Consider the following 19,783-nt stretch of genomic DNA (forward strand, 5'->3'; position numbering starts at 1 on the left):
CAGCCTCAACAGCCTCGGTAAAGTCTGTGCTTTATTGCGTTCTCCGTAGCTGTGCTGCCAAAGCCGCTTAGCGCGGATGTGATGGGAGCTGGGAGGGTAAAGCGTGAGCTACGAGTGCAGAAACGCGCGGGCAGCCCCCGGGGCGGTTCTGTTATGTCGTTAGAGGACGGGGCAGGTCCCGCCGCGGCCAGCCCCCGAGCGCTCCAACACCGCCCGCCATCGCCGTTACCTCAGCGGGCTCCAACGGCGCCGCGCGCCTCTCGCTCTGATTGGCGGAGGAGGGGAAGGGGCGGGGTTACCGCCGGACGAAACCACCGCCGCTAGAGGAGGGGGGGCAAAGAGGGGTATCTCTGCGCAATGGTTCGTCCCGGCCACCTTCCCTTCCCCCTCCACCCCCCCTCTGCGAGTCTGAGTCCTTTAGGCCGGGCGGTTACCGGCGCTCTCGCGCGCCTACGCAGGACCCCGTGGGCTGGCCGGCGCATTGCCTGACTGCAGCGACGGAGCCGCGGCTCCGCCGTGCCCGCGCAGAGGTGCCTCTCGGCTCGCCGCAAGCCGGTGTGAGACTCATCGCCTGCCCGTCACCATGGCCCTTCTATTCTGGCCGGCGCCTTCGGTGCCTTCCGCTCCGGCGTTTGAGCCGGGCGGCTGCGAGCGCCTGGGCGCGAGGAGGGGTGAGGGCGCGGGTCCTGGCGGCGCGGAAAACGCGCCAAGTTTCCCGTGGTGGGGAGAGCGGCGCCGGGGCGCCCCGCGGTCTCCATGGCAACCGGCGGGCCCCGCCATGTAGCGGTGAGGAGAGGCGGCCCCGCCGGCCGCCCCGACGGGTCCGGGTCCGCTCTGCCCTCCTCGCCGGCGGGCGAGCGGCCTCCCGGGCGGGCCGGGCCGGAGGGTGGGAGGGAGGTGCAGGCGGTGCTGCTGTGGAGGGGGGGCTCCCGGGCCGCGCTGGGCTCCGGCTCCGGTTGGTGCTTCCCGCACGTAAAGTAAATGGCGACTCTGTGTGTGTGTGTGCCTCAGGTGTGAGCGCCCTTTGCAGCTTCCCGGCCGCGCTGGCCGCTTCCCGCGCTCCCCTCCGCGCCAGGAAAGATGCCCGGGGTGTTGCCGAGTGACAGCACGGCGAGAGGGAGCCCGTCGAAAAAGAACCGGCTTTCCTTGAAGCTCTTCCAAAAGAAGGACACGAAAAGAGCCCTGGATTTTACGCAGTCGCAGGAAAATGAACAAAAGAGCGCGGAATTCAGAGGCTCCGAGATGTATGTAAGAGTTTTGCTCTCAATAAGCGTTTCTGGGTCTGTTGTCAAAGTAGTGTGATAGCTCAGCGAGTCTGATGCGGTGGATAAACAGCGCTGCTCCATCCAGTCGTTTAAGTGTTATATCCTCGCATAAGTATGTGCTCTGACATGTAGGAAGTAAACCGTCAAGCCAAGTTAATCAAACTGGACTTGCTATTCACTGTAACAAATGCCTCCGTTTTAAGAAGGCGAGTTTGCCACACTGTGGATGTTTAGTTAGCATAAACTTTTTGGTAACTTGAAGTTACCTTATTTGAGCTTACCATAAGGCAGCTATTCTGATGCTGAATTATTTTAAGCATATGAAAACGTAAGGTTTTGCAAAATGAGTTTTAATACTAAAACGCCGGATTTTAAGGTTTATTTCTGCTGCAAGTAAAAGAATTGCTCATGCAGGTTACTGCCATTCATTAGGGTATTTTGAGCCCAGAGTGAATCTGGCAACTCATTTCACTGCAGCTAGTGGGGAAGTTTTAGTGGGAAAATTTGTTTAATCATGGTGAATTACAAATGGTTCGGAGACTTTAAACTTTGGTTTTGTTGGGTTAGTGCAGTGCATTAATCCCTGTATATAATGTGCCAGGTTTATGGGTTCCCCCCTTCCTCTTTTTCCCCGCTTTTAATCCTTTTAGTTTGCATACAGATATGAAGTGATGTGAACCTGGAGCAGGAGACAGTAGTAGGAAGTATGTGGTAGGCACGTTTTTCTTAGTGCTGCCTTAAGAATGAACAAAGAAGATACAAAAGTATTCTGAAGAGAACTTTTTTTGTTCCATAAGTGGGTCTCCTGGTAGTTCTTGACAAATACCTATTGGAACTAAAGGCAGATTTGCCTGTAAACCTGCCTATTTTTGTGTGGGTTGCTGAAGAGAAAGCCTGTGTTTGAGTGCCCACAGTAGCCATATAGACACTCTCAGAAACACTGACATTATGATCTGTGTATACTAGTAACGAGTTCTATAAGCTAGCCCTGAGGTGGTGGATGGCCAGGAGGGAGTTTGTGCATGCACACCAGGAGGAGTCATTGTCAAAAACTCTTACACACAGTTTTCTCTGCTTAATAGTGATCAGGTTGTTCCTGCAGCGCAGCCTCCCTCGCTTGTTAGCTGTGAGAAGAAAGACAACATGTTGCCTTTTGTGGGCTTGAATAACCTGGGTAACACTTGCTACCTTAACAGTGTACTTCAGGTAAGATAACGTTGTTCAATAGGCCTCGAAAGCATGATTTTCTTTTGGATAAGCACAAGTGGATGAGATTTGGAGTTTGATATTGCATAGATGCCTGCATGTATTATGAAGGGAAACTAATTACAGTGGGGAAAAAGATGATTCTGTAGGTTGCCTGGATTGGGTAATTTTTACGCTGGGGCACCTCCCTGCTATGAATAATCTGCACCTTTGAGCAAGCTGCTCTAGTGGAAAGTGTCCCTGCCTGTGGCAGGGAGTTGGAACTGGATGAGCTCTAAAGTCCTTTCCAACACAAATTATTCCGTCATTCCATGTTCTTTGTGTGCTGTGCAGCCCTGGGAGACGCAGCACGAGTTTGATCATAAGCCTGGATATGTATGTGGAGTAACTTCTTACTTTATCAATTATTCTCTTGTTGCTTTCAGGTATTATATTTTTGTCCTGGCTTTAAAACTGGAGTAAAACATTTATATAATATTATTTCAAAGAAGAAAGAGTCTTTGAAGGATGAAGGAGAGCAAAAAGCAGAAAAGGTAACATCTCACTTACACATTCCTTTACTTGTACTTTTGAAAGTGAGGCTGTAGGCTGGGAGTGGAATGAAAATTTAACTCAAAAAGTCTTGCAAACAGATTTCTTCTGTTTGTAAGAAGTTTTGCAGTTTTGTTTTCTACAGTGATGCATACCATTATATATATATTTGTTTTGAACTTGCATTCAGACTTGAGTGTCTTGTATTCAAATTTCAGTGTCTGTAAACTTGGAAGCACAAGTCTGGAGTTTAACAAGAAGTTCTCTTAAGCTCTGATATCTCACCGTGCTTCTGACATTAAGATAATTATGATACAGTGCTTTTGAGTGGATGGAAGTTAGGGTTTGGTCAAAGAAAGTTTGGGTTTTTAAAATAATGGTTGGTCTGGCTTTTAGATTTGTTTTCTACTGGCAAAAGAGCAATATATTGTCTGAAACTCACCTGCTTCCCACAGTGGAAAAATACTCCAGCTGTCAAATGTCTGCTAAACTAAGTGAGAGTAGGAAAGAAAAAAGTTTAATTTGTTGTTGCAGACAGAGTTGCAAGTATCTGTATTCTTCTTATGTTGTTATTACAGGGAAATTGTAAAGAAGATCCACTGGCAAGTTATGAACTAATCTGCAGTTTGCATTCACTGATCCTTTCAGTTGAACAGCTTCAAGCCAGCTTTCTCTTAAATCCAGAAAAATACACAGATGAACTTGCTACTCAGCCACGAAGGCTGCTGAATACCCTCAGGTACAGATTATCTTAAACACATTGTCAGAATTTCACCTGAAGTTTGGAGGTCATTATCATTGTACAATGCAGCATTAGAGACTCACGTAATTTAGATGAGCTTAAATTTAGAGTATGGTTATAAGAAATGAGGTTTTTTGTGTTTATTCATATCATCATAAACTTGAAAGTAAATTTTAATTTTCTTGGAATCCCAGACTGGTTTGTGTTGAAGGGACCTTAAAGCTCATCCACTCCCAGCCCCTGCCGTGGGCAGGGACACCTTCCACTAGAGCAGCTTGCTCCAAGCCCCTGTGTCCAACCTGGCCTTGAACACTGCCAGGGATGGGGCAGCCACAGCTTCTCTGGGTACCCTGTGCCAGCGCCTCAGCACCCTCACAGGGAAGAGCTTCTGCCTAAGAGCTCATCTCAGTTTCCCCTCTTGTCAGTTCAAAGCCATTCCCCTTGTCCTGTCACTAAATGCCCTTGTAAAAAGCCCCTCTCTGGATTTCTTGTCAGCTCCTGTAGGCACTGGAGCTGCTCTAAGGTCTCCCTGGAGCTTTCTCTTCTCCAGCCTGAATAAGACCAACTCTCTCAGCCTCTCTTCATAGGAGAAGAATAGAATTTAAATCCAGTTAAGCCTTAAGTGTCTAAATATTCTCATTGACATGAGAAGGACTGATGCTGGGTTGCAACTGAATGCGTTTAAATGCATAAGGCTGTAGTTACCTTCCCACATCTGCCTGCAACAGAGAAGACTTATCTCTAGGTTGGGAGAGGATCCTCTCCCACTTTTATATTTATACTCCCTAATTTAAAACTCAGATCACATTAGCCAGTTAGCAGAGTGTAACTATTCTTCATTACTTTTACTCATTACTTTTACTAGAGAGCTCAACCCTATGTATGAAGGCTACTTGCAGCATGATGCCCAGGAAGTTCTGCAGTGTATCCTGGGTAACATTCAAGAAACGTGTCAGCTACTGAAGAAAGAAGAATTGAACAAACTGCCTGTGGAAGAGCCTACAGCTAAACCAGAGCAAAACCATAACTCAAATACCGAGAGTAATGGAACTGGCAGCCCTGCTGAGGAGGAGGAGGAGAACACACCAAGTTGCCACGTTGGAGAGACAGCTGAGGACAAGCTACTCAAAGGCAATGGGAAAAGAAAAAGTGATGCAGAGGGTGGCAATGCAAAGAAAAAATCCAAAGTATCAAAAGAGCAAATTGCAGCAGAAGAGAATCAAAGACAAACCAGGTCAAAGAGGAAGGCGACAGGAGAGAAGTTAGAAAATCACACCGATGCCATTGCCAAGTGTTCCACTGAAAACGAGAGTGCAAAGCCAACACAGAAGAAGTCCCGGCTCAGATTAAACTGGTTAAAATCTTCATGCAAGCAGCCTAGTATTCTGTCTAAATTTTATAGTCTAGGAAAACTAACTACAAACTTGGGATCCAAAGACCCAGGGAAAGAAAATGATGACTGTGAGCTGGAAGAGTCATCTGTAAAGTGTGAAAATGGCAACAGTATTAAAGAAGAGTATCATGAACCTGCATCTCCTGTGGAAAGCCATAATGAAAAAGGAACTGAAAAAGAACCAAAAAAGGAAGGTTGGTGACCAAGTGTATGGGCTTAAGATTATTAAAATTAAGAAGTTACTCTGTGTGAGAAGTCAGCCTTCAGACTGTAGCCATCAGAGCTCTCCAAATACAAAATTACATTCTCGGGAATTGAAAAAGATTTTTATGAAAGAGAATTTAATACATGTTTGTAATTCATTTTTTTGGTAACTTGACCTGTTTAGCTCAGATATTGAGAGGTATTTCTCTAACATTATGTAAATGTTGTATAATATAGATAAAAACAAAAGGCAGAATATTACCAATTTGTATTATTGTCATCCATAGAAATAGCAAGTGGATTCAAGGTGTAAAGGAATGTTACTGTCAGCAGCAAACACACTCAAACCCCACGGGCTATTGCTTTGCTTTCCAAGTCATTACAAACAATATCCTCTCCTTCCCTCCCTACTTTTTTGTATTTCCAACCTTCCCAAGAACTGGGAAAGACAGTGGATGTATTATATATGCTAACTAGCTGGCAGGTGTGGATTGTGTTCATGTCAATGAAAACGAGATACTTTTGATGGAAGGGCCTTGGTATGAATTCAGTACATAATAATTTGGAGCTTTCTGATCCACCTGCCAAGTTTTTACAAATTTGAAGGAATACAGAATCTTTTGAGGGCTGCATTTCCTCAGCAAATGTGACCAAAATTGGCCAAGAAGTTTAGAAAGTATTGGAGGAGAGGCCTGAGAATAAACAGAAACCAGGCGAAACCACAGTGTGGTGTTCCTTGGGCAGGCTGACAGTCCATACTAGAGAGTGCATTGATGACAAACAGGTTTTCCAGAGTGACACCATGCCACTTCCAAGTATAAAACAAGAAACTAATCTTAAAACAGAAATTACAGTTTAGGGGCCAAGAGGATCCTTGTTTACTTAAATGATACTGTGAAAATTGTGTGTGATTAATCCTGAGAGGGCCACATGTGTAACGCTTGATTTTTCCAAGAGGGACAGCCAGGTTCTGAAATACCTTTTGAATAAAATGCATCTTGGTAAGTGATGTGGTATATACTTTCTCTAGGTACAGAGCTGGCTGTTTTTGAACTAGTGGAGAAGCTATTCCAGGGCCAGTTGGTTCTGAGAACAAGATGCCTGGAGTGCGAGTGCTTTACTGAAAGGAGAGAAGATTTTCAGGACATCAGTGTTCCAGTGCAAGAAGATGAGCTTTCTAAAACTGAAGAGAGTTCCGAAAGTAAGTAATTATCAACAGGGGTTGTGATACATGTTTCTGCTTCAGCCAGACTCTGAGGAAGGATAGTGCCATGGTTATCGGGGAACACTGCTCCTGTTTGTGCTGGTTAAAATTAGCGGCCGTTCTCTTATCTCTTGTCCTGATTAACTTTAGACTTTGGAAACACATTGTTGGTAATGTCGACAGAGCTTGATAGCATTAAAATTGCTTCAGACCTTAACACAGAACACGGATTGCTGACAGGTCTTCACTTATGCACGTTTTCCTGCTTATAAATGGGTATTTTATTTTGGTATTCTTCATGGTAAGAAATTCTGCTTTTTCTTCATTTTATAAGAAATATCTGGGTTGTTTTTTCCTCGAAAGAAATGAGTATCCAGTTGAGTTTTTTTGTTAATTCACTATAAAAAGTACTTTTTTCCAGTACTTTAGACTGTTTTCACCTTAATAGTGGGTGTTTTTTTATGTTTGTAAATGCTTGTCCTCTGGTATCTTTCACAACTATTAGTGATCTATATATATTTTATAGTTATTTTCGAAATTAAGCATGGCAACAATGCACTTTTGACAGAATTTGAAGGAAATTAATTCTAGTTCCCATTAACTGAATTTGGGACAGGTTTTACTATTTTTTGCCCTCCCCCTTTTGCTGAAGGACTGCAGTGTAAGGTGTGTGGTGCTGTTGGGGTGTAAAATGCTCCCAGCAGCAGAGGTCATCTGTCACTAGCAAGTGTAAAGCTTTTGGGGGAGGTAAAATGTAGAAAGGAGAAGGAATTTTCTGCTTATTTGAGTGAAATTCTGGTCTCAAATACATGCACCCAATTTTACAGATGGGGAAACAGAATTAGCACGTGTAATCTGAAGACAAGCTCTGGGAAAACCATGGATTTTAAGTAATAACATCTATTGATATTTTCATTGCTTCCTGAAATGATTCAGAGATCTGGAACATCTTCTGTTTCATACATATTGACTGTTGTTTATGGTGTTGATAGCAGGCTTTGAGCATGTCTTAGCTTGACATACTTTGTTTTGTTGTTGTTCTGGTAGGATACATTGGAAATGTAAATAATAGCATGTCTGCAAATGTAACGATTCTCTTTTATAGTTTCTCCAGAGCCAAAAACAGAAATGAAGACTCTTAAATGGGCAATTTCACAGTTTGCATCAGTGGAAAGAATTGTGGGAGAGGATAAATACTTCTGTGAAAACTGCCATCATTACACAGAAGCAGAACGCAGCCTTTTATTCGATAAAATGCCTGAAGTTATAACAATTCATTTGAAGTGCTTTGCTGCTAGTGGCTTAGAGTGAGTATGCAGATTGCCTATATTGTGAAACAGTGTGCTGTTGGAAGGGAAATCTTACCAAAGGAGGTGAAAATGTCTTGTAACTTTTCCAAAAGCAGATTCCTAGATTGAAGTGAACTAAAGTCAGTGGGATGCAGCCTGTCATTTCATAAAGGTTTTCTGTTGTTACAAGTACTGGCAGAAATTACCTCCAGGAAGACTGTTTTATCTGTATTCTTAACAACAGCCTGACATCCTGATGTGTCTGAAAACATTGTTAACTTTCAGTATCACCAGTGAGTTTAGAAGCAGGTTTAAGTACTTGAGCAGCACAAGGAATGAGAACAAACGTGAATTTCGTGGTTGTAGCTAGTAGTCTGGTCTCTGAGTGTGAGTACTAAAATCCGGGGGAAAAATATCAAGAGAGAAACGTTTTAGAGTTAACACACATTACCAAACAAAATTGACCAGTTCCTTTAAAAATACAGTAATACCATTGATAATCAACTACTGAGCCATCAGTTTGATGTTATATCCTGTAGAAATCCTTATTTTTTTGAAAGAGATTATTCTTTGAGTGTTCTTTGTATTTTTATTATTGGGGCTTTTTCATACTTAGGAATTTAGGAATAATCTTTGGAAGGGAGAGAAAAGATAAGAAAACCCTTGTCCCTACAGTACCGTACACAGATGAAACTATGCCAATTTCTGCACAGCATTTTGCAGTAAACTCTATTTCTTCACTGAGTTTCCATTAATGAAAAGGCTTCATCAGGAGAAACTTCTTCTAACTACAGTATTCCCCCAGATCCTTTAGGGAATTCTTAACCCATTAATTGTGTTCTTGAGAGTGACTGTACAATTTCAGTAACATTCGCAGACTCAGCCTGTGTTTGCAACTTCTGGCATTGAATAGACATAACTTTTGCTATCTGGAATAACTTTGTTGATTGCAGCAGAAGATAAACTGGGGTTGGTTTCAGCATCCCACTATCTGGCTTCTGCTTCAGAGAGCAGCTCCTGTTTATGACCTTGATGGCTAATCTAGTTCTGAGCCTTCACATTGAGCTGCTTGTAAGTTATTTAGGCACAAATTTGCCTTTTATCCACCAGGTTCCCTGAGCTTTGCATTTCCCTGTTGGTTGGCTTTAGACCTTCAGAGCCACCTAGGCAGCAGGAAGTCTGATGCATGAAGTATTCCATGGAATTCAGTTTGTTTCTCCAGTATTTTAGAACTGTATTTCTCCAGTACTGAGGTGTACAGGACCTTTGGCAGTGTACAGATACCAAGTACAAGTTGACAGATGATTCGTCAGATGCTTTATAAGCAAGTGCTAGTAACTGTGGTCAGTCTAAGTAAGATTTGTAATATAATTAGTGTCAAGGATAGATTTAAGATACTTTTACAAGTAGTTTGCTAAAACTAGATTTCTGTCTAGTTTTTATGTGTATATAAAGTTTGGGTTCAGTATTCGTTTTTAGGAGTATATACGCTTCTGACAAAGTAGAAAGGAAACTTGCTGTGTCTCTGCAATGTCTGCTTACTTCTCTTCATACAAGTCCAGGGTTGTACAAACAAAATTGTCTTTCCATTGTTCTACATAATATTTGACTGTCACAGTGAGGCAGAGAGGAAGTTGCACACTTAAAAGATTATATTGCTATGGCTGAGGAGGCCTTGATGCGAGATGGTGTCCTGCTGTGATTATAGGCTATTCAAAAATACAACCCCAGATATCCACTTGAAGGGAAACCTGAGTATCATCTTCACTTTGCTCCTATATTTGCTACTTTTTGTTTCTACAAGGCAGGACCTGCAGCTTGCAGGTTAACCAGCTATCTCCTGAATCACTTACCTCTTCTTCTGTCCTTGCAATGTCCAGGTCCTTGCTCCAAAATACTCAGACCTATATTCTGCTCAGGTTGAATCCAGTCTCTTGTGCTGTTCCTCGTGTGTCCTCTGAATCATGTCATATGTTTTCTGCCAAGTGTTAGCAGCCAGAGATTAAGGAAGTAAGAGTGGAAAAATGAGATGTAGAACTGGAGTCAGTGACGAAGCAGAAGCTGCTTAGAAGATTCTTTCCTCTTTCCCAGTTTTTGGCTTGGAATTTTTTATCTTGGACAAAACCAGGTCACTTGTAAACATCTTGATTTGGAGTAGTAAAGCCCAGCTGCAGATCAAGTGGGAAAGAGCCGTGGCCAATAAAACGGAACACTTGCTTACTCCATAGTATCCAGTTACTCTTTTTGAACAATGAGCTTTGACTGAGCTTCCCCAAATTGACTTATGTAAACTTAAAATATTTACTGTAAAACTTACTACCCTTTTCACAGATGAGATGCCAATGGTTTATCCTGAAAGTAATAGCAGACTGTTTTCCTTAAACTACGACTTTTAAACTAAGAATCTTCACACAACTTCTCTCCATAAAAGTTCTGCAGTCATGTCTGCTTCTCAGTTGTGCTCTACTGAGTTTTCTGATGACTGAGTTTTAAATAAATAAAGATAAATGGAGGAGAACAGTAATGTGAGTATTTGCAGATAAATAGTAAGAGATTTGCTTTATCCTTTCTAGATGCTGGCTTGCAAAGGGTTTGGTTTACTTAATAAAGCAGCCAGTGTGAAAACCGACTTGCCTGGGGATGAGTAATTCTCTTTGGCAAATGTGTGTGTGGTGAAAAATGTGCTAGGCCACGTGTACTCAGACTGCAAAGCTATTAAGAAACGTGTAACTGGTAACAAAGAAACGTGTAACTGGTAATAACATCTAATTAAGCGTTTCCACTATCTACATTTAACAACTGTGAGAAAATCAGATTGTTGTCTTGTGAAATGCCATCAGGAAAGAGCAGGTGATGTTTTATTTATTTCAAGAAAGGTTTACTTGGTTTTGTTAACAGTCACATTTCCTAATGAGTGACAGCAGTGCCTGTGCCACTGCAAATCCTTTATCTGGAGTATTTCACATCCATGTGTGTTAAAAGTGTTGCAGTAAAAATAGCTTAAGTCTTTAAAGGTGTGTAATAACTTGAGGTATTAATTCAGTACAGTGGGTAAAGTTCTACTAATTTATGGTCTCAAAAGCTGCAGTTGCAAAAGTCAAGTTTGTTGTGTATGAACTGTGCATCAGTCAGAGGAGGCGGAGTACTTGGCATGCAATTTTTCTGTCTTCAGATTCTTATGATTCAGAAGAACAAAAAGCTAATAGGAAAAGATTTCCTCTCTTATTTCCTCCTCTCCAAATCTTTCTGATGCTGGATCTCATTCGGAAGGTAGAGCCTGTTTTTTAATGTTTTCTGTCAATATGATTGTCACAGTGTGCTTGAGTGGAACTGGATTTCTGATCTAGAGTATCAGCAAGCAGTTTCTCTGTCTCTTCTGAGTATCTCTATTTCTGGTTACTACAAATAGGGATTTTCAGAAGATGTCTTATTTCTCATTAGGTCTAAAACGAGGTTTCAGGTAACTAGATTTGAGTGACTGAGAACATCTGTGTGTGTGTAAATGTATTTATAAGTGTTTATGGCTGTGAACATCAGCAAAATGTTTAGAAGCGCAGCAGGATCAAAACTAAACCCAGGGAAGCAAAAGTAGTAGGTTGTTACTGCAGTTAACGCTCATACTGTTACACCATATCTGCAATTTCCTTGGATTAAAGATAAATAGTTATTCTTTCTTACAATAAAATACAAGTTGAATAATAGTAGGTAGCTCTTTGGAACCTGTGTTTTACAGGCTTTGTCTGTATTCCCCTATACTTTTCCCTACAACACCCTAACAGTTGAGTAAGGCTGAATCAGCCCTGAAATCTATTAGGATATCATAACATATCATTAAATAAATAGGTTAATTAACTGATGCAATATCTGGCTGATGCAAGATGTATATCCTGTAGGATCCTTCAGGGCATCTAATACACTATAAGGTGAAAGTCCCAACACTTTTCAAACTCTTTAGAAGATCCTTATTGTAATGAGAAGACTTGAACTTTTCCCATTGTAGATTTGTGCACTGTGAACAAAATGCTAATTATTTATTGAATGATAGATGCTTTTGCAAAATAAATCAGCTAGGTAATAGTCTAAAACCTGAATAACACAGGACAGTTAATGTAGACTCTGTAGTAACAAGGAAGTGCTATAACCTACTCATCCTTGGGTAACCATTGCATTACCGCTGGCACTAAGGCTGAGAAAAAGAGCTTACTCAGTTCTTTCTAAGTGTCATTAAATTTGTATTCCTTTATTTAGTGAATGACTCTTTCAGAGGCTTGGGAGGGGAAACAACCCTGCCTACTTCAACCTTGGATGTTGAAGAGGTTTTCGGTTTGATTTGTTTTAAATCTGGCAAGCAGGATGGTGTCAGCGCAAGTGTTCAGTGATAACTGAACAATCAGGATAACCCTTTACCATTACCATCGAGACATTAGCTGATACTTCAGAGAAAGGGAATCTCCTTAAGTATTTAAAATACAGATACTAGGTTATAATATTTAACATTATAGACACTTGTAAAAATGTCTTCTGAACAGGGACAGATGCTCATGATAAGCAAGTTGAAAAGTGAGCAATATGTCTCCTAGTCTTTTTAATAGAAGAATACAGGTACTGCTTTAAGTGGCCCATATATTGCACTTATTGCAAGCTGTTGTGGCAACAGGTCTTAACTTTATCTTTCTTCTGAAGGTTTGATTGCTATGGTGGACTATCCAAGATAAACACTCCCTTGCTGACACCCCTCAAACTCTCACTAGAGGAATGGAGCACAAAGCCAACCAACGACACCTATGGATTATTTGCTGTGGTAATGCACAGTGGCATTACAATTAGCAGTGGACACTACACAGCTTCTGTCAAAATCACAGATCTCAATAGCCTGGAGCTGGATAAGGGAAATTTCATCACTGACCAAATGTATGAAATGATAAAACCAGAACCACTGAACGAGGAGGAGGCGAGAACCGTTGCTGAAGACTACGACGACGGCGAAGTCTCCTTTAGAGTCAATGGAAACGCACAGCCGGGTAAAGTTCTGAACAAAAAGAACATGGAGGCTGTTGGACTTCTAGGGGGGCAGAAGAGCAAGTCTGACTGTGACCTCTACAAGCCAGCTAACCCAGAGAAGTTCCTCAGTGTAGTTACTGAGAACAGAAATCCTGAGTCTAGCAGCAGTAACGGAGGTGCAGAGTGCAGCCCAGAGCACGGCGAACAAAATGGTGTTAATTCCAGTGGACTAGAGAACAAAGCCCTGTACGTGCTGCAGAGCCTGAAAGAGTATGAAGGGAAGTGGTTGCTTTTTGATGACTCTGAAGTGAAGGTGACAGAAGAAAAGGACTTTCTGAATTCCCTTTCTCCGACATCGTCATCTACATCAACTCCTTACCTACTGTTTTATAAGAAGATTGTAGAGTGATACTGTATTTTGACTGTAAATATCAGGGACTTATATACACTGTTTGGTCTGATTTGCATCAAAACTACCTGGAGGAAGCAGCTGTTCTGTTTTTGAAGCTACTGGATCATAATGTTTCTGGTCTTTTTTGTTTGGTTTAAGTGGCTCAACTTGAATTAACAAACCGTGACACAGAACTTACTTACTTAACTCACTTAATAATAACTTTGATGCTGGAGAATAGTGATCTTACCTTTTAGAAATACCAGTTTGTATAGTTCCTAAAGGATGCTTACAGGACACGGTAGTGGTTTTAACACAACTCTAGCTCTCAGACATACCTATTGTATTATTAGCTTTTTCTTTTTTTTTAATAAAAGTTATTTGTATTCATATCCTGGAGTAAATGTATATTAACTAGCAGATTTCATCAGAAGTTGTGTATTTTTGTAACTTGGGAAGTAATACTTCATATTTAGTCTTTGGGTAATTGACGTGGTTTCTTCTCCTTATCCAGTTCTCTACGGCTCGGTGCAACTCAAAGCACAAGAGAAGGGTCTTGTAACCTCGTTTAGTGTCTTGGGAGGAACTGAACTTAATAGAAATGTTTGAATGGTCTAATTTGCATCTTGCTGCATAGGTGTTACATGGGCAACGTGTAAATAGGTGTGATTAATACTTCCAAACAGGGGGAGCGTGTAGTGTAATTAAAATAATTTTGTACTTTTAAAGCCCTCTTAATATGCATATCTGTTTGAGTGGGTTTGGGCCTTAGTGTGATCCTCTAACAGTTCATTTGTACTTGGAGCTCACTGAAAGGTGGGAAAACAGAAGCATTTGGCTTTGATGCTTTGTTAAGAATGTATATATATGAAATAAAAACTTTATGATATGCATCTGAGATGACTAAATCAGCCTTTTGTGTTTGGAGAGGGAAGAGCAGAAAGTGAAAGGGGTTGGGCATTGTTACAGAAAAGAGAAATGGAAGATTTAAAGTGCTTTAAGAATAACGTTCTGGTTTTTAACTGATTCTTGTGCAGTGTGTCCTAATTTGAAGGTGCTTGATGACTAGAGATAAGGTAGGAAAAGGAAATGGGTTATTGCAAAACCAAGTGAGATGTTTGGCAATAAATAGAGGTTAAAATCCCAAATCATCTTTCAGATGCTAAGATCTTTGAATCCTATAAATTGCAGACAATTTAAAATGTTTAAAATATGACACCAGATAGGATGAGCTCACTTCTGCTGTCCCAGGCTGGCCGGGATGACCTGAGGTACTGCTGCAGAGACAAGGGAAGACCTGCAAGATGTGAGTATGCCCAAGTCTTCTGGATGCATCTAAAACTTTTTCAAATACAAGCTTATTTATTTATAGGAAAAGCCCTGGAACCCCCTGCCTAGGTTATTCTGCAATCCTTAGTTTTTTAGTCTTTTATTATAATGTAGTATAAATGGTCATGAAAAGTATCTGTAATGTGTTTTCCATCTTATGGTGGACCTCTGATTTTCTTGTACAGGCCCTGCTTTTGCAGCATATCCTAGGGGATGCTGTATTACTAACGTGTTTCAGTCTTGTCCTGTCAATAGAAACAGTATAAGAAAGGCTGGACTAAATTTAGAGTGGCTTATGAGGTCCTGCTGAGTAGGTGTCTGTAGTACTTTACTTATCTTCTGCAGAGGAGGAAAATCTGGCATTACAGATACACTCTTAAGACCTCTCCTTTTTCCAAACCACTGCCACCATAATACATGATTTCGTGCTCTTAAACCAAGGAACAGCTACATTAACAACAACCAACAGTAATCTTACCTTGCAAGGGTAGTCAAATCACAAAGTGCTATTTGTTACTGCCTGCAGTGGGGGGGTTGCTGAATTTCAGCCTGCAAATGAAAGTTTGATTCTCCACACCTGACCCAAGAATTAGGTTTTTCCATTCAACTTCAGGAACAGGAAATGTTCCAAGGAAACAAAACACTGTTACACTCAACAGAATACACTGGCTGTGGGTGTCACTGGAGAGAGACCCAGCTGTATTCTGTCACCCTGCACAGCTTGAGAGAAATGCTCTTTGCAGGCAGTGAAAACATGGATCTGCTGGAATACACTGAGTGAAAACACTCCTTTGGTGTATGGAGATAGTGTAAAATAAAAGTAAAATCCAGTAAAATAAAAGGATATTTATACAACTGGATTAAAACCGATGCTTTCCTAACTGAAGAAACCATATACAAGGACCAGTGTAAATTAAGATTTCATTCTTCCATGGCTATGGGGATTTTTTTCCCCTTTTCCACTTTGTAAATAATTCTGCATGCCTCTTCATATAAATCTCTTGTGAAACTACCCTCTCCTTCCTCAATATTTTCCAGTCTGAGAGTCCCTGGTTCCAGAGAGCTTCCAAAGCCTTTTCAACACCCCTGGGCTTTGCCATCAGCCTCTGAAATGTCTCGTGTCCCTGCTGGATGCCATCCATCCCTCAGCAGATCCAACACACGGTGCCTTTCCAGCCTGCACAGCATAAAGTACAATCATCCTGCTATGAGCACGAGCATCCTACTGCCCTGCACCAGCACCTTCTAACATACAGGAAGGTGTATGCTAGAATGGAAGGTGAAAACCATGAAAAGCCAAATACTCACAAAGTGGAAGTGATGATGTACAACTGTTTGCTATCTATCTTAAGAGCTCATGTATAACCCCCTTTTTTTCCTTACATATTTTATATATATAAAAGTATGTTCATCAAATTTGGGGGGTTCATATATATACATGTATGTATTTATATGTATGCATATTTAGGTATTTATAGAGAGAGGATAAGCTTGTGTTTAATCACCTACCACCTCTTCCAAGGGATGCTGTTCAATAGAGAGAGTTACAGTATAAAGGCCTAGATTCAGGAGCTGTGTACTGAGCTCCAGTCCTGATGTTCCCAGTGGAGAGCTGTGTTAGCCACCAACATTAACTGCTGCAAAACAGATGTTGTTCTTTATGTAAGTAACAATGCAAAGGCTTTCTGCACAAGCTTTCGACTTGCGCTGTGATACCATCTTACTTTCTTTTTCCCTGTGAAACTAGTTTTCCAATTGAGAAATGGACACAAAAGCAGTCTAGTTGCATGTCCACTGTAAAGCTGCATTGCACGTTCAAAGCTATGAGATTACTGTGCTGTTTGGAGTTCCTAGCTGGTGGAAATGACTATGTACACACACAAGTCATGTTTAAACTCCACTGGTGCTGAAGGAGGCAAAGCAGTACCACGATGTGCCTCCATTCTTCTGATGGCTACAGATGGAATTACTTTTCTTTGCAGCAATTCGTATTCAGAGTTAAAAAGGCAAAAGGAAAGGGACAATAAAAATCATCACCACTTGGATAAGAAGTGTTACTGCAGGACTTACCTTTCTCCAAACCTTTTCCCAAGGGTGGCGAGCTCTGAAGTCCAATGCACAGGAATTAAAGTGTAAACATTCACATATTTAATAGTACCATCAAAATAACCATCATCACTACATTAAAAACTTCAAAAATGCATTTGCGTATGGTCCTAATATAAATTAAATATATGGACTAAAAGTAAATAAATTTAACATTAGGTAATGCTATAAATAAAGGTAAATGCGTTTAGTGTACCTTTGAGTCATAAAAATGCCTTAAAAAAGAGGGAAGTTTACAGCTTATCACCAACACTCTGGATACCACTGCCATCAGCTTGTGTTTCAAACACGGATAAGTCTACATTTGACAATTCAGAATGCTTTTTGGCCACTGAACACTTGGATGGAGGAAGAGGTGGGTGGGATGTCCAGGATGAAGTCCGAGTTTTATTTCCCAATAAAACTTCCTTGATTCCCAGCGTTGATAACAAGGCTCTTTTTTTTTTTTTTTTTTTTGCAAAAACCTTAATATTAAGTGCTTTTTTTTTTTGGCTTATTTTGGTTTTTAACTCGTTTAGATATCCATTTTGCGAAGGCTCATCCTGCTGAAGGAGTCTCTGAGGGAGAGAAAATACAATGATGAGCTCAGGTTTTCCATGATGACATAAGAAGCCTCGTCAGATGAATGATTCTGTAACTTGATTTCCAGGATTCTCTACAGAGAAAGTCCACTGACATTAAATCCTTGCTTTTCAAATGAATGGAATGATCTGGGATCATTCGACTGCCTAAGGTTTGCTGATAGAAAGTTTAATTCATGGGTACACAAAGAAGCAGCACAAACCATCTGCACTACTGACATCTGATTCAAGTCTTTCCAATAAATCTCTACATGGAATTTGCCTGGAATACCTGTATTAGGCTCCCTGCACAGGCTGCATTTCACAAGGTTAGAAATAATCACCACGCTAAAAGTGTGTGTGAGGGTCCTACTGCGTGAGGAGGGAAGCACAGGTATTCCCACCATCCCCAGCCCTTGGAAACTGCCTGCAGCAGAGAACACCAGCACCTTAAAGAGAGCTTAGAACATCATGGACCTGGGTGATGAGGGGAGGCCACCTTTCTGCAGTGTTCAGCAGACCGAAAAACACATCCAATTCAGCTACAGGAACATCCCTAAGCACTGCCGTGTGAGCTGGGAACATCCATTTCCTTCTTCCTGCAGCACTAAGTCTTGCTCTTCTTATAACACAAGCTTGCCAAGTTTCTCTTTTCACAACAGTTTTTATGTTCCCCATCACTCTTTACCTCTGAGCACCACTTACACGAGGAGAGGTTCAAAGGAAGGGCTGTATTCTCCTAAACCAACAGCACAGACATGAGCTGAAGTCCACATCAACACAAATCTCAAGGGTCTCTCATTAAAAGCATTGTCACCATCCTGCTTGGTGCTAATCAAGTGCCAGGAACACCCCCACCCCATTCCCTGCTGCGAGACCACAATGGCCAGAGCTGCCTTGCTGGATTGCATTAGCCTACCCTGCTGATGGGGGACACGACAGGGGTTGTGAAGCCAAAGGGTAACTCCTGGGAAGCACTTCTGCCCTGTTCTGGGAGCCAGAATCTTGTTAGACACTATCATCTACCCAAAGTCTCTCTGCTCAGCTTCAGCTGGTGCCAGGGGATTACAACACTACAGCCTCTGACCTGCTACATGCATTCCCAACAAGGTTTTATGTTCAGGACCAAAAAGCCCAGATCCCTCTTCCCAGTCTTCCAGCACGGAAGACACCAGCTGTTTTTCCACCCTGCCTGCCCCTGGAGCTCCTCAGCCCAGTTTCACTGGGAACAAACCAGTGTCAAAGTCCTGCCGTGCTGAGAGTGCTTTTGAATTTAAAAAGAACGGGATGCAGGATGCAAAAATCAACCCAAACAAACTGTCATAGGTCAGAAGCAAAAGGAACCACTGCAAACACCACCTGCCATAACTGCTGGGAAGGGGATGTGCTCTGAGTCAGGACAGAAGGGGACAAGGCCAAAAGAGCCGTAATTGAAACCAAATGGACGTCACAGGCTCACCAGGAAGATCAGACACCCCAGTCCCCAGTTTTACACCCTCCTTATCTCTGCTGAAAGAGTAAAATCAGATATCCACCTGTGGCAAGTGACCGGCAGCACTGCTTTATACAACTGTGGGATCTTTCTGTTTATCAAGGGTTGGAGAGCTTCCTTTAACCGGTGGTAATTCCTTTCAAGTTCCCGCTGATACTCCTTTTGGTCTGGACCGATCAGGCTCTTGTTCTTGCGCAGAGCATCTTCACATCTAGGAAATGAAAGCTGGTAAAACTTGGGCACAAAATAAAGGACCCGCTTGCCACAGAGCTGTTCATGTAACGGGACCAAAACCAAATCACTCTGTTCCTCTGGGGTGACACAGAATATCCTTCTCTGTCTTGTCTTTGGGCTAATAAAGACTCAGCTAAACCGCTTGGTGTCCATGGGAAAAGGGGAGAGTGTCATATTCCCAATTCCCATTTCACTTCCAGAGTGACAATTCCTTTTCTTATTTCAATTTACATATATCCTCTCTGGAGGGAAATGAAAAGCTGATCTCCACATAGCCCCTTTTCAGTCCAAGAGGATTTATTTCAAGCTGGGTAGATCTACTGCTCTCCCCAGGAAAAAGATTAATAAATAGCAGACTGAGATGTTCACCAGGAACTCTTCTATTTGCATGGATGTAATTTAAACAGAGGGTATGAAAAGAACTGTATCACCAATGCCATTTATCACATACAAGACAACTATGTTGCCACTGGATCTAATTGCTTGGAACATTTTTATTTCAGTTAGATCTATATATTTAATTCTTTGGTGCTTGCAAAAGATGCTGTATGAGACTGCAATGCATTCATCAGGAGGGAAGATGAGCAGCCAGTACATTTCTTAAGGGAATTCTGCCAGCAGGCTTCCACTCCGTATGGAGAAATTCACTCCAGAAGGAAACTTCATCTCCTGGCCAATTCAGGAGTTCCTCCTGACCCTGCCAAGCTGTGAGTTCATCCGTGCCAGAGTGGCTAGTTGTGTTTTCTGGAACAGGAACACTTGTTCACAGCTCGTTTGTGATCACTAATTCATTCCTGATAAATAGCAAAGCCAAATGACTTCAGCCCCTCAAGCCC

At 41.8% G+C, this 19,783-nt stretch overlaps 2 protein-coding genes across 19 annotated transcripts in view; one reads left to right on the forward strand and one right to left on the reverse strand.

The window, feature by feature from the left end:
* The first annotated feature begins 490 nt into the window (after positions 1–490).
* USP1 (ubiquitin specific peptidase 1) lies at positions 491–14,124 on the forward strand. Of its 4 annotated transcripts, XM_061469603.1 has the most exons (9): positions 491–671; positions 1,012–1,248; positions 2,331–2,471; positions 2,897–3,004; positions 3,581–3,741; positions 4,610–5,331; positions 6,372–6,542; positions 7,651–7,852; positions 12,518–14,124. In XM_061469603.1, exons 2-9 carry the CDS (start codon positions 1,081–1,083, stop codon positions 13,242–13,244), a joined length of 2,400 nt encoding a protein of 799 aa, XP_061325587.1. In that variant the 5' UTR covers positions 491–671; positions 1,012–1,080; the 3' UTR covers positions 13,245–14,124. The 4 variants fall into 4 exon arrangements, with proteins under 4 accessions (XP_061325587.1, XP_061325586.1, XP_061325588.1 ...); XM_061469602.1 differs by lacking the exon at positions 491–671 and having other exon boundaries at positions 965–1,248; XM_061469604.1 differs by lacking the exon at positions 491–671 and having other exon boundaries at positions 965–1,244; positions 2,348–2,471.
* Positions 14,125–16,680: 2,556 nt separating this feature from the next.
* The window catches only part of DOCK7 (dedicator of cytokinesis 7), a 109,828-nt gene continuing 106,725 nt past the window's right edge, over positions 16,681–19,783 (reverse strand). For all 15 annotated transcript variants that reach the window (XM_061469624.1, XM_061469623.1, XM_061469619.1 and 12 more), the window contains 2 exons: positions 18,757–18,924; positions 16,681–17,218 (listed from right to left, as the gene is read on the reverse strand). In XM_061469624.1, the coding sequence (XP_061325608.1) occupies positions 17,176–17,218; positions 18,757–18,924 (211 nt within the window). In that variant the 3' untranslated portion in view covers positions 16,681–17,175. The remainder of the gene's footprint in view (positions 17,219–18,756; positions 18,925–19,783) is intronic.

The sequence above is a fragment of the Pezoporus flaviventris genome, unplaced genomic scaffold, assembly GCF_033815535.1.
Source record: "Pezoporus flaviventris isolate CSIRO_AGI_PZ_B2104156 unplaced genomic scaffold, CSIRO_AGI_Pfla_v1 ptg000059l, whole genome shotgun sequence".
In the NCBI taxonomy this organism is placed as follows: domain Eukaryota; kingdom Metazoa; phylum Chordata; class Aves; order Psittaciformes; family Psittacidae; genus Pezoporus; species Pezoporus flaviventris.